The sequence below is a fragment of the Lonchura striata genome, chromosome 11, assembly GCF_046129695.1.
Source record: "Lonchura striata isolate bLonStr1 chromosome 11, bLonStr1.mat, whole genome shotgun sequence".
Lineage (NCBI taxonomy): Eukaryota > Metazoa > Chordata > Aves > Passeriformes > Estrildidae > Lonchura > Lonchura striata.
The window spans coordinates 2,151,489-2,165,057 of NC_134613.1; the positions used below are offsets into that span (position 1 = coordinate 2,151,489).

At 46.3% G+C, this 13,569-nt stretch overlaps 1 protein-coding gene across 1 annotated transcript; it reads right to left on the bottom strand.

Moving 5' to 3' along the window:
* Positions 1-9,172: 9,172 nt before the first annotated feature.
* LOC144246963 (olfactory receptor 14J1-like) lies at positions 9,173-9,760 on the bottom strand. The gene has a single exon (XM_077785994.1). It carries the CDS (start codon positions 9,758-9,760, stop codon positions 9,173-9,175), a length of 588 nt encoding a protein of 195 aa, XP_077642120.1.
* Positions 9,761-13,569: the final 3,809 nt, after the last annotated feature.

The window sequence follows — 13,569 nt, forward strand, 5'->3', positions numbered from 1 at the left end:
CCTGGGATTCCCTCCCCCATGGTGGGTTTTTCCCTGGCACGCAGGGGTTGGGCCTTCCTTAGGGCCCTGACAGAGATTAGATTTTTGACCTTTTTTCTTGTTCCCCTTTTTCTCTGTAACCTATTTTCCATAATTTGATGTTTGTCTTTCTAGAGGAAGCGTTTCAGGTGGAGTCCAGTCTGGATCAGGACATGCTTGGGAGCAGCTGCAGCGTGGATGGGCTGTGCCCTTAGAGAAGGCTGAGGGCATCGTTTGGGAGCAGCTTTTCTTCCAGCGGGGGATGGTGTGAGGTGGGTCCTGTCTGCTGGGGATGGTGGGATCAGAGCTCTGGGGAGATGGCAGCGAGCACAGGAGCGTCCTGCTCTGGGCAGCTGCTGAGGGCTGGAGGTGCCGTGGCTGGCTGCAGGCTGGGCACATGTCCTGCCCTCCTGCTCTGCTCCCAAAGGCAGCAGTGATGGGCAGCTCTGGGCACAGCTCTGGCACGGCCAGCATGGCCTGGGCACCGCGGGCGGCTGGGACAAGGGGACAGGAGCCTTCAGCTGACGGGGCTTTCTGGTTTCTCTCCTTGCAGCCGGGCTCTGCGGGTGCTGAGGCTGCTCTGGGCTTTGCCAGGGCCCTGCTGGAGCTCAGCACCGGGCTGCAATCAGCCAAAGGAGAAATGGGGTGACCTGCAGCACAGACTTGCTTGAGCATTTCAGCAACACAGCTCAAGTTTTCAGAGTGTACACCTCCAAGGGAAAACATTTCACCACCCAAAAAATAAACTTGTACAATAACTTCTGAAATGAAATCAACCTGGGATGACCCCAGATGACTTTTTGCAGCTTGCTCAAACAGCAGCTCAGCCCTTCTCTGAACTGTTCTCTCCCCCACTTGCCTTTTACTCCCCAACTGCTCCCTCTTTTCCCCCAGTGAGCTCCCAGACCATTCCAGTCTCCATCACACTGTTGCCTTCCTTGGTGCCCTTCACCATGAGGAAGGCCCAGCCCCAGGCTTAGGGACTCATCCTGTCACTGCTGAGGAGCAGCAATGTCTCAGAGGTCTGAAGGGATTTTAGTGTCATTCAGAGCTGCTCTCCAGCCCCCAGCTCTCCTCACTGCTGAGTTCCCGCTCCCTTTTCCTGATCCTTGCAGCAGGATGAGCTCTGTGAATCCCCTGGAGCCTCCCCACTCTTCCCAGCCCACGCACCCACCTCAGCTAGGTTGAAGCAGCAGCTTCTCTGTCTCCTCTGGCACACCAGTGCAGTCCCCTGTGCGGGGAGCCCCAGCCCTGTGGAAAAAATGACGGGAGACAAGTCCATTCTATAATGTCAACAAGTCTCAGTTTATTTCAAGCACACATGTACAGTTATACCCGTTATAATGAAGCTTATGCATATTACAAAATTTAAGCTCATCATTGGTGTATGAAAAACAGGTCAACCCCGCCTTTAGAGCTTTCTAAGCTTGCTTTGTTTTCCCTTACATTTATCTTTTTGCTGAACATTCTACTGTTGGGAACCAGCTTAGCCAAGGACATAAGATATTATTGCTACATCTGCTATTGCTGCACTGTGCAATTTTCAACTACTGCTTCACTAACTGCACGTAGTCATGTCCTTTCTCACGAAGCCATTCTTCCACAAAACTCTCCATATTTCCCCCATTTTTGTTTTGGACCATTAAGTTAGTTGTCCACATCTTTTGAACCATGCGTTCCACCAGCTTCTGAAGACAGGTAAACAGACAGGGCAAAATCAGCAAGAGTAGTAAAACAACAATCAAGATTCCTACTGCATACATGATAAAAGTTCTTAGCCAAGGACCGATTCCTAAACTTTTAAGCCATTCTTCTATCCCCAGACCATCTTCTTCTTTTAATTGATGAAGGCCCTGTTGTAGTTCTTTAATCTTAGCATGTATTGATACAGAATGATCAGAGAGATTCATGCAACACATTCCTTCAAATTCCTCACATCCATGTCCCTGGGCTAACAACAAAAAATCAATTGCTGCTCTGTTCTGCAGTACAGCATGATTTACACTTTGTACATCCATAGCAAGCATAGATAAAACCTCTGATGTTTTGTTAAGTTCATCTTTAGTCCAGCATCCCAATTGTTCAGCTAACACCATAGCCTTTTTGGCAGCTCCTCCTGGTAACAGGGTTGCCACTATAACCTGTTTTAAAGTACTCCAAAATTGAGGTTGTCCAACCTGATCACATTTTAAGTCATGCACATCACGCCTCTTCCTTGTCTTCCCTAGCCTGTCCCATTGCATTAGCAATGATATATTAGGATGGAACAGTGCTAGTTTTCCTAGGTAACAGGGTCCCCCTTGTGGTTTTACCGGAATTCCATTCCAAGCTCTATCTCCACAAATCAAAAATACACCCTTTGGCAACCTTAAGGGTTTCGTTATCTTGGAACCATCACAGTTAGAATATAACTGAGATGATACCCTTTCTGAGTCCAGTGAAGAGTCCAGAGAAGCCCATTTGTCTCTTGGGTTATTTACATTCTGCAAATTCAATGGAACAAAGCTAAACCATCCTCCTGTTGAAACATTCCCTAGACTAGCATTAGCACTTCCAAAGAGATCTAATTCCTCTGGTGGAGACTGCAATGTTTCTTTAAGTGACAGTATCAACAAACATTGCCTATAGCCATCTCTTTGAGCTTCTGTATAACCAATATTCTTGTCTGGCCCTTTCACCTTTGCAAAATTCTTGCAAAGCGTCTGATTCCTTATCAACCCACAAAATTCCTCTGGTCTCCAGACAGGAACACCTGTTAGGCAGGTACGAAATGGATTTGTCACTCCTCCCAAGCTAAGGCATAGTGAACTTTGATTAGTCATGTTAGCCAAGGTTACCCAAATATTTTCTCTGGGCTGATTAAATTCTATTAGTCCATGACAAAGATTAGTCAAAAGAACAAGATAGATTATCCACCTTATCGCCCTCATGATTTCTTTTGCTTGAATTTTAATTTTAATGTCTGCACATATTTAATAAGCTTATCTAATTCTATGTCTGGATTTCCTACTACTGGCTTTCCTAAATAAGATCTTATAGATACCTTCACTTGCTTTGGACACCTTGTTGATAAAACTTTTGAATTTGCTTGCTTAATTAATCTATCACAAGCGTGTTCTGCTTCCCACCTATAAAAAGCTAATATCTTTTGTTCTGGTGCTTCAAATAACTGTAAAGCTATAGCAACTCCTAAGCTTGTGTCTCGTATTAAATCTCTCTGCCAAGAATCTCCTCGTTTTTGAAAGTCACAATGTTTACACCAAAAATGTCGTTTTAAAAATACTTGATCTTCCCAGTATGTTTTTCCACAACCCCCACAAACAAAAGCAATCCAACTGTTACAATTAAAATTCCCACAACTAAGACACTCAGGATTCTTTAGTCCTGGAATATGAACAGTCTGTAAAGCCTCAATAGCTGTAACAATTGCTGTAAAAGTTAACTCTGAAGGCAAAAGTTGATCAATCACTGGGGAAAGTCCTCTTATCTCTTGAAGAATAGGTCCCACTGTGCGAATCAGCTTCTCTTCAATTCTCCTCTGGTCCTGATCCGTCAGGCGAGCTAAGAGACGACTCATCCAGAGCTGGTTTAGTCCACTTTGCTGGCACCCAGAGTGAACCTGTAGGGGTGGAAACACAAAGATATCCCCTTCCCCATTATAGGACCTTTGCTGGGTTCTGCCAAATACCTGTTTTAGGGTCCCTATACCTGACCCATACTTCTTTGCCCTTTTTGTTTATTTCTTTTTGTCCATAATGTACCATTGCAGGTGGTGCCTCTGAGTCCCCAAATACACACAAATGATTAAGAACAAAGAGCACTTTCATTAATCTTTCCTGAACATCTCTAATCTCTCTATGTTTTTCCAGATATCTCTTCAAGGTTCCATTTGCCCTTTCTACAATTGCTTGTCCAGTGGGAGAATGTGCTATTCCTGTAATGTGCTTGATTCCCCATGATTTTAAAAATCTATTCACCCTGCCACCAATGTATGCAGGACCATTGTCTGTCTTAATCTGCTTTGGCACTCCCATTACTGCAAAGCAACTACACAAATGCCTTATAACATGTAATGCTTTTTCTCCAGCTTGAGCTGTTGCCCAAATGTATTTACTATATGTATCTATAGTAACATGAACATATTTCAAGCGACCAAAACTATTTACATGAGTAACATCCATCTGCCAGAGTTCATTAGATTAAAGACCTCGTGGGTTAACTCCCCATCCCATGCCATGACCCCCATTATGATGACTACAGATAGGACAAGCTCTCACTATAGCAGTGGCATCTGCATGGGATATTCCAAACTCCCGTTGTAACCCTTTTGCATTCTGATGAAACATAGAATGTTCCTCCCTAGCAAGCATTTGCCCTGATAAAGGAGAAGTTTGAGTCACTGCAACGAGCTTATCTGCCCGAGCATTACCCTCTCCTAAGCCAATTTCCCATTTGTGACTTCTTATATGAATGATAGCATAAGGATGTTCTCGGATTTTTACTGCTTTTTGAAGTTGTATGAACAGTTCAAATAGTCTCTGATTCTGTACTTCCTCGATAGCAGCATCCTCTATTCTTTCCACAACACCAACTACATACAAGGAATCTGTAACAATATTCAAAGGCCCCTTCAGGACTGTTAGAGCCCATACCACAGCTGCTAACTCCAAGGTCTGAAGGGTATCTGAGTCATTTGCAGTAAGAATTTAATGATTCCAGACTCCCTGCTCCTGCCATGTAATTGCTGCTGTTCTTGACCTCTTCCCTGCATCTGTGTATGCTGTTATTGCACCAGGAATCGGCTCCTTTTCTCGCTGTGGCTGAACCATCCAACTCAATTTTCCAATCCACTGTAATGGAGGATTTTTAATACTTTCAGTTATGACAGCACCTCCTATTCCTAACAGAGCTTCCTGCAGTTCTTCACTATTGACCAAATACCATTGTAAAGAGTCCTTTTTCATAGGAAGCTGTATTAGTTCAGGCTCTCGCCCATCAACCTGCAAAATTCTCTCACGACCCCGTTTTATCAAAGCTACTAACAGTTCAATTTTTTGAATTAGAGTTTTTGTTTGCTGAAGTGGAGGGGATAGCCATTCCAACACCCTTATCTCCCCCGTTTTTGTTTCTAGCTGGGTTAAAGCTCCCAGCAAATGTTTTTTACCACACCATATAGTGAGATTAAGCGGGATTCCCAGTATTCGTCGATGTACACGACCCTGAATCACACAGTCTGTAATTTGCTGAAGAGTTCTTTTCTGCTGAGGAATAAGGGTCACTGGTGTTGTTGGGTCTGTGCCCTTCAATAAGGGTCTAAGAGAATCTAACAGTTCATTTGGAAGGCCCACTGTAGGTTTAAGCCATTGTAAATCACCTAGTAATTTCTGAGCATCATTTAAAGTAACAATCTGTGTTTTCAGTTCTAATTTCTGAGGCATTACCAAGCTTTGAGACAATGTCCATCCCAAGTATTTCCAAGGAGAAGTTAACTGTATTTTCTCTGGGGCCACAACAAGCTTGAAACGTCCCAGCAAATTTTGTACATGTTTAACCTGTTGACTTGTAAATGACTTAGGCTGAGCAATCAAAATATCATCCATATAGTGATAAATGATAGCTTGTGGCCACTGTTGCCTCAATGGTTGTAATGCAGAATCTACATAAAGTTAACATAAAGTAGGGCTGTTACGCATACCCTGAGGCAAAACCGTCCATTCAAATCTTTGATCTGGACCTTCTCTGTTCAGAGCTGGCAAAGTAAATGCAAAGCGCTTTGTATCCCTGTCATGCAAGGCTATTGTAAAAAAGCAATCTTTGAGGTCTATTATCAATAGAGGCCATCCTTCAGGTAGCATTGCTGGATTAGGCAGACCTGGCTGTAGTGCACCCATTGGCTCCATCTGTTTATTAACCTCCCGCAAGTCATGTAGCAAACGATATTTCCCTGACTTTTTCTTTATCACAAGGATAGGGGTATTCCAAGGACTTGTAGACAATTTCAGATGTCCTTGTTGATATTGTTCAGTGACCAAGGTATGAGCATGTTGCAGACTTTCCCTTTTTAAAGGCCATTGCTTTACCCATATAGGCTCATCACTTTTCCAAATTATGGGAATCGGGAAAGTCCAAGCAATGGCTATTATCCCAAAGGGTGCTCATTTGTCAGGACAACCCCTAACTGTGTTAAAATGTCTCGCCTAACTAGGCATTGCACCGTAGGTGGTAACTGAACAACAGAAAATATTGCCTTTATGACTTTACCATCTATTGAGACAGTAAGAGGTGGAGAGCGACTTGCAAGAGTTAAACCTCCAACTCCTGTTACTGCTGTAGCAGCTGGCTGTAAGGGCCAATGTGCAGGCCAACACTGTGGTGCAATAATACTTGAATCAGCACCCGTGTCCAGCAAACCTGTAAGCATGCATTTTTGTCCCTTATACTCCAACAAAACCTCTTTTCTTGGTCTGTCATTTAGATCCAAAGTTAATAGAGTCAAGCCTCCTGTAGATCCAAATCCATCTCCTCCACGGCTTTTCCGTGAGGATACAGCCTTAGTAACTTGCTCCAGAGGAACCAATTGAGCGATCCTTTGTCCTTTATTAATCCGAATAGGAGGAAATGGAGTATGAACCATAATCATAATTTCACCAGTATAGTCTGCATCAATGACACCAGGCAGCACAAATGATCCAAGCATAGAGGCCGATGATCTTCCCAATAACAAAGCTCCCATTGTCCTGCCCTCTATTATAATAGGTCTATTAACTCCAGTGGGGACCTTCTGCGGCTGTGGTGTCATTAAAGTCACTTCTACTGCGGCTGCCAAGTCCATCCCGAGGCTCCCTCTTGTGGCTGAACGCAAGGTGTCCTGTTGGACAAGCTGGAGCAGCTATTTGTGTCGGAGCGCGGCTGCTCTTGTTCGCGCTGTTTCGGGCGTTTCCCGGTCTCCTCTTACAGGCAGCAATGTTATGAGTATCCGATTTGTACTTAGGACACCATATTCCAGCAGCAGAGCATTCTCACCGAACGTGTCCTGTCCCTCCACATCGGAAACATCTCATACGGCTGCCGTAAACATTTCCCTGGGTTGCTACTGACGCTTGGAGGGGTGCAAGAGCAGCTAACACTTGTGTCTGTGAAGCTTTTGCCTGCTCTTTTAATCCCTCCCCCAGCTCTTTAATAGCCTCAACTAAAAATGCCTGCTGCCCCGTTGGTATAGTAGCCATCCTCTCTAATGCATCTTCTATAGTCCAATGAGCTCCTAATGTGTTTAACACACTTCTTGTAGAAGCATTACAATTTTGCAAAGCACACTGCTTCAACAATGATCCACGCATAAACTCAGGCACTCCAGCTCTCTCTATTGCTGCCGCTGCCTTATCAATAAACGCTCCAAAAGTCTCATCCCTTCCTTGTTTAATTCCCATATATGCTGGCAAACCTCCCGGGTCTTTCACCTTATCTATAGCCCTTCGAGCTAGTCGCATTGCCTCTCGACACTTTTCAGGTCCTAGCATAGCTTGTGCCTCAGTGCGAAAATATGGTCCTAAGCCCATCAATTCATCCATAGTTACTCCATGAAGAGGATCTCCAGGCTGTCTTTGTATAGCTACAGCTTCATTAACTTCTGCCTGCCAATGTGCACCAAACAAAAGCCTCTGATGTGGCGAGAAAATAAGCTTAGCAAGACTTCTACAATCTCCTGGTAGCAATATATTAGTACTCCAAACATAATCCAATATCTGCCTAGCCGGTTCACTAGTAACTCCAAATTGACTCACTGTAGCTCGCAACTGTGACAACAACTTCCAATCTAACGGTGTAATCTGAGCTGTTAACCCTCCGCCTGCCTGCTGCTAGTTCCAAAGCCTGCCCATCTCCTTTGTCCAGCTCCTCTCTTGCCAAAGTCGCCCAAACTTCCCTCCGTTCCCTGGCCAGAGCCTCCGTTAGGTCAGACTCTGCCCTAGGGGTCGGCTTACTGGCAGACAAACTTCGACAAACTGTCGATTTCTGTTCTGAGGGGACTGGAGGAGCCGTGGGCTCACAACGGGACTCTGTTTCCGTGTCCTCAGGCACGGGTGGCAATGGAGGTAACTCCACTGTAGACACAGCAGGTGGCATGGAAACACCAGGCAACCAATCCTCCCCGCTAAAACCTCTATTTTTCTCTAGTGCTGAAGTTCTCTGCTCGGCAGCTTTCTTTTCTGCCTGATGTTGTAATAATTCATTGTGAACTATCTTCCACCACTTTCCCAACTTTTTAGCTGTCTTATCATCATCTAAAACTTCCTCCCACAGTTTATCCCCAAACTTACGCCACTCAGACAACTCATGTACTGTATGAGGATTTACAAAGAACCCCTTAGAATACCCATATGTTAATAACCCTGGCAGATCTTTTTGCAAATCAATGCCTTTAATCTGCCTTTTCTGCAAGAATGCAGTAAATAAATCATATGCTGCTTGCCTCTCCATACCTATATTGTCAGCGCTGTTGCAGCCCTCCGAGGTCGTCGGCAGCACGTATCGGCCAGGCTTGCCTCTGCAGTCACCTGGGGCACGGTGCACTCTATTTCAATTCAGCACTTTTGCCGTCCTGGCTGCATCAGGACCCGAACCCTTTTTCGTCACTCCACCGTGGCGCCTATCACGTCGATCGGGTCACCATTTTGTGGCGAAAAATGACGGGAGACAAGTCCATTCTATAATGTCAACAAGTCTCAGTTTATTTCAAGCACACATGTATAGTTATACCCGTTATAATGAAGCTCATGCATATTGCAAAATTTAAGCTCATCATTGGTGTATGAAAAACAGGTCAACCCCGCCTTTAGAGCTTTCTAAGCTTGCTTTGTTTTCCCTTACATTTATCTTTTTGCTGAACATTCTACTGTTGAGAACCAGCTTAGCCAAGGACATAAGATATTATTGCTACATCTGCTATTGCTGCACTGTGCAATTTTCAGCTACTGCTTCACTAACTGCACGTAGTCATGTCCTTTCTCACGAAGCCATTCTTCCACAAAACTCTCCATATGTAGTGTGGATAATATGAAAAAAAATAAATCAAAGGAAAAAAATCCCCACAACTAAATGAACAAGAAGTATCAAAGATGACTTTTATTACAATGATTTGCAGAAATTGACCAGCAGTTTAATGTTCCTGAAGGCATCCAGTCATCAGTGTCCTCAGTGCAGCCTTGAGCTCCTGGTTCCTCAGGCTGTAGATGAGGGGGTTCAGGGCTGGAGGCACCACCGAGTACAGAACTGACAGGGCCAGATCCAGGGATGGGGAGGACATCGAGGGGGGCTTCAGGTAAGCAAACATTATAGTGCTGAAAAACAGGGAGACCACTGCCAGGTGAGGGAGGCAGGTGGAAAAGGCTTTGTGCCGTCCCTGCTCAGAGGGGATCCTCAGCACAGCCCTGAAGATCTGCACATAGGAGAAAACAATGAACACAAAACAACCAAATGCCAAACAGACACTAACTGCAATGAGCCCAAGTTCCCTGAGGTAGGATTTGAAGCAGGAGAGCTTGAGGATCTGGGGGATTTCACAGAAGAACTGGCCCAGGGCATTGCCATGGCACAGGGGCAGGGAAAATGTATTGGCTGTGTGCAGCAGAGCATTGAGAAAGGCACTGGCCCAGGCAGCTGCTGCCATGTGGGCACAAGCTCTGCTGCCCAGGAGGGTCCCGTAGTGCAGAGGTTTGCAGATGGACACACAGCGGTCGTAGCACATGATGGTCAGGAGGGAAATCTCTGTTCCAAGGAAGAACAGAAAGAAAAAAGCTGAGCAGCACATCCTGTGTAGGAGATGTTCCTGGTGTCCCAGAGGGAATTGTGCATGGCTTTGGGGAGAGTGGTGCAGATGGAGCCCAGGTCGCTGAGGGCCAGGTTGAGCAGGAAGAAGAACATGGGCGTGTGCAGGTGGTGGCCGCAGGCTACGGCGCTGATGATGAGGCCGTTGCCCAGGAGGGCAGCCAGGGAGATGCCCAGGAAGAGGCAGAAGTGCAGGAGCTGCAGCTGCCGCGTGTCTGCCAGTGCCAGCAGGAGGAAGTGGCTGATGGAGCTGCTGTTGGACATTTGCTGTGGCTGCACATGGGCACCTGTTCATGGAGAAAGGACAAGGACAAGTCAGGAGAGGCTGCTTGGAGCCAAAACTGGGCCATTCCCTGCAGCCTGTCCTGCTGGAACTCACCCACCCTTGTTCCTGCTCTGGGAAAACCTTCACCCAGGTCCCTGCCTGAGCTCCAGTTGTGCTGGCTGAGTCTGCCAGGAACAGCCAGGCCTGTGTGTGGGGGCTCTCGAGGAGCCATCCCTTCCCTTCTGCCATGGGTTTGTGGCCTTGGGGCAGAGGAACAAGGCTGGATATTCAGGATTGGTCAGGGATATCACTCCTAATGTAGAAAGGCTTGGTGCCATCTCCATTTCCAGGTCTAACAGATGGCAGGAGTTGTATTTAGGAACTGTTTTCCTACCTACACATAATTGCTGGCCCTCTGAAGTCAGAAATCCCCAGAATTCCTGCTGCACTCAGAGTTTCCCACTGAGAGATGTGAGAGGCAAAGGATTCCCTGTGGCTGAGGGAAGGTGAGGGGCTGGATGGACTTGTTCCCCCAGCACTGCTCTGTTCAGCCCCCTCTGCTTCCCTGAGCATCTCCCTGGGCCTGGACATCCCCTCCTGAGAGGTGCCTTGTCCCTGCCAGCGCTCACAGAGCCCATCCCACCCTGTGTGCCCTCGGCCCGGCCCTACAGAAACCTGCCTGTGTGCAGGGCCCTGGCTGGGGCAGGCTCTGTGTGCAGCTGGGCAAGGGCAGCTCAGGAGAGCCCTGCTGGGCCCTGCAGAGGTGATGCTGCTGCTGCCCAGGGCTGAAGAGTGGCTGAAGGCCCTTTGGGAGGCTCCCAGCAGAGACACTGACCACCCAAAGTCACAGTTCTGGAGTCGCTGTAAATGTTCGAACATTCCTTTGATCATCCTGTGTGTCCCTTTCAACTCAGAATGTTCTGTCACTCTGGGATTACAATTTCTGTCTGCTTCTATCATCGCCCTGTTGTCTATAATTAAAGGAGAAAAAAGCCCTTGCAACAGTGTTAGAACAGTAAAGTAAAAACCAGATCTTTATTGGAAGTTTCCAGGTGTCCCAGTGGGGATGAGGCACACCCGGCCCCTGATTTCAACAATTAATTGAGGTTGATTAATCAGGATATTTAACAAGGACATTCAAAAGTATATTCACTTGTCCCAGTTACACACCCCTGGCTCAACACATTGGAGTAGGTCCCCCGGTTTCTCTCCCGAGGGGGAGAGAGAAAGAGACGGCAGCGGTCCTGTCCTGTCAGCAATTCCACCACAAGGAAGGAGGAGCGGAGGGAACTCCAAGGTGCCCAGTTTTGTGGGAGTTGCTGGATGTCCGGGCATCGAGCCATCCCTGGGAGTTCGGACTTTTAACCCTTTCTTGAGAAAATGAAAGCTTTGTGAATTTTCCTTTCCCCTCCTCGGTTTGAAAGAGAGGAAGAGGGACACCTTGGACCCTGGGATGTTGGAAGGAGGAATTCTAGAGGGGAGGGGGACAAGGAGTGGCTTTTGGCTGGACTTTTCTGTGTTAGTCACAACCTGAACCAGTCTTCTCCTTCAAGAGGGACTGTGTTTTGGGAGGATGCCAGTGAGTCAAGAGACCTGCTTCAGCTGGGCAAAAGACAAAATTGGAGTGAACAGAGAAAAGGTTAGGGGGTTTGTGGTGGCGCCCCCTTGCCCTGGAAAGGAAAGAGAAGAGAAGAAGGTCTCTGTTCTTCAGCCCTCGGCCCCAGGGGAAAATGGGGGGGACTGTGGTCCCAAACAATGAAAAACTGAACTGTTGTTTTCTCCCCTCTTGGCAGGGCATCCTTGAAAGGAAAAAATCCTAAGAGCAGTCTGTCCATCCATGCATTGTGGTGAGAGCACTGTGCATGGAAAGGAGAAGGGTCACCATGGCAAACTTTTTCTCCGGGCGGTGCCATGTGTGACATGGAAACACAGGATGTGAAGCTGTGTTTCTTGGGGGGTCTGTGGCACAGGAGAGACTCTGTTCCTCGATGGACTGAGTATCGGTTGTTTGGAGGGTGGAAACCTGATTGGGGTCCAGATTGTGTCTCACTGTGGTTTGTTGGAGTTGGGTGGTGGGGGGAGGAATGTTTTGCAAGGTTTTCATTTGGATCTTTGTGTGTTTTTTTTTTTCCCTTCTTTAGTTTTCTCTTTTCTTTTGTAGTAGTAGTTTAATAAAGTTTTTTTTCCTGTTATTAAGCTTGGGCCTGCTTTACTCTATTCTAGGTTCCACTTCACAGCATTCAAGGTAGGGATCACATTTTCATGGGGGCACTGGCATTGTGCCAGTGTCAAACCATGACAGGAAGTTTCTGTAGTGGTTTTGGTTTGCCAATTTGAGATTTCTTGGCCAATGCATTAATTAGTGTGGTGGATTCAGTGTTGGCTAATTACCAGTGCACTCGCTAGAATATACTTACTCATTTTCTGCTGTGAGATAGGATTAGGAGAAAGGCAAAGTAGGCTCAGAACTTTAAAATAAACGTTTAAATTTCTAAAGAAAAGTTTATTAACAGTAACTAAAAGAAAGGGTAAAAAGAATCAGGACAAAACTTTCAGAACACTTCCCCTCTTCGTACAACCTGACAGTGTAAAGAGATCAAACCTAAATTGTCAGCTAAAAGGGAGAAAAGTTCCTCTTGTTAATGTTATGGAGACTTCTCCACAAGAAAACAGTTATCTCATGGCTTTTAATTTCCATGAATAGCAGATGCCCAGGAAAATCTGTAATTGTGAAGTCCCTCCCATTTTTCCACAGCTTTTCCCACAGCTGTCTTTATAGCCAATGTTATGGGATATTACTTAAAAGATGAGCTGTTTAATAGCAAAAGTTCTTTTCACCTATTTCTGAAATCATCTTCATCTCTGGGAACAGAGGTCTTCCTCTTCCTGAGGGCACAGGGTCTCATCACTCTTCTCTCTTTCTCTGTTCAAACTTCTCATGGGATCACACCTACTGCAACATTTGCTCACTTCAGCATGGAGGCCTTTGCTGAACAAGTCATCTCCCCATACTTTTCAATGCCTTATAGGGAAAAGGAGTGTCTGATGTATCAATGACATCCTTCTCCATAGCTTCAGCAGAGGATTTCAGCCCCAAGATCAAGGCATCCACTCATCCCTCCATTCTGAGACTCAACTTCCCCTTCCCTGCCCTCGGTGTGTTCATGTTGCTCCCTGCCCTGTGTCCTTTTCTCTCACTGGAGGGAGGATGGCAGCACTGGCAGAGTCAATATCTGCCCAGGGCTGCAGATAGTTCTGTGAGCCCGGCTGGGCTCGGTGGCTAATTCTAATTTTGGCCATGGTCCCCAGACATGAAGACCAGTTTTTTTTTCCACAGGAATGAAGAAACAGAGCACCACTGTTTTAGGGGCGGATGAGAGGTGACCACAAGAGGCAAAGGCCAGCCAGAGCCACCAGATTGTGTTCTGAGAGATACCCTTACAAATAGGAAATTTTGTAGGGAG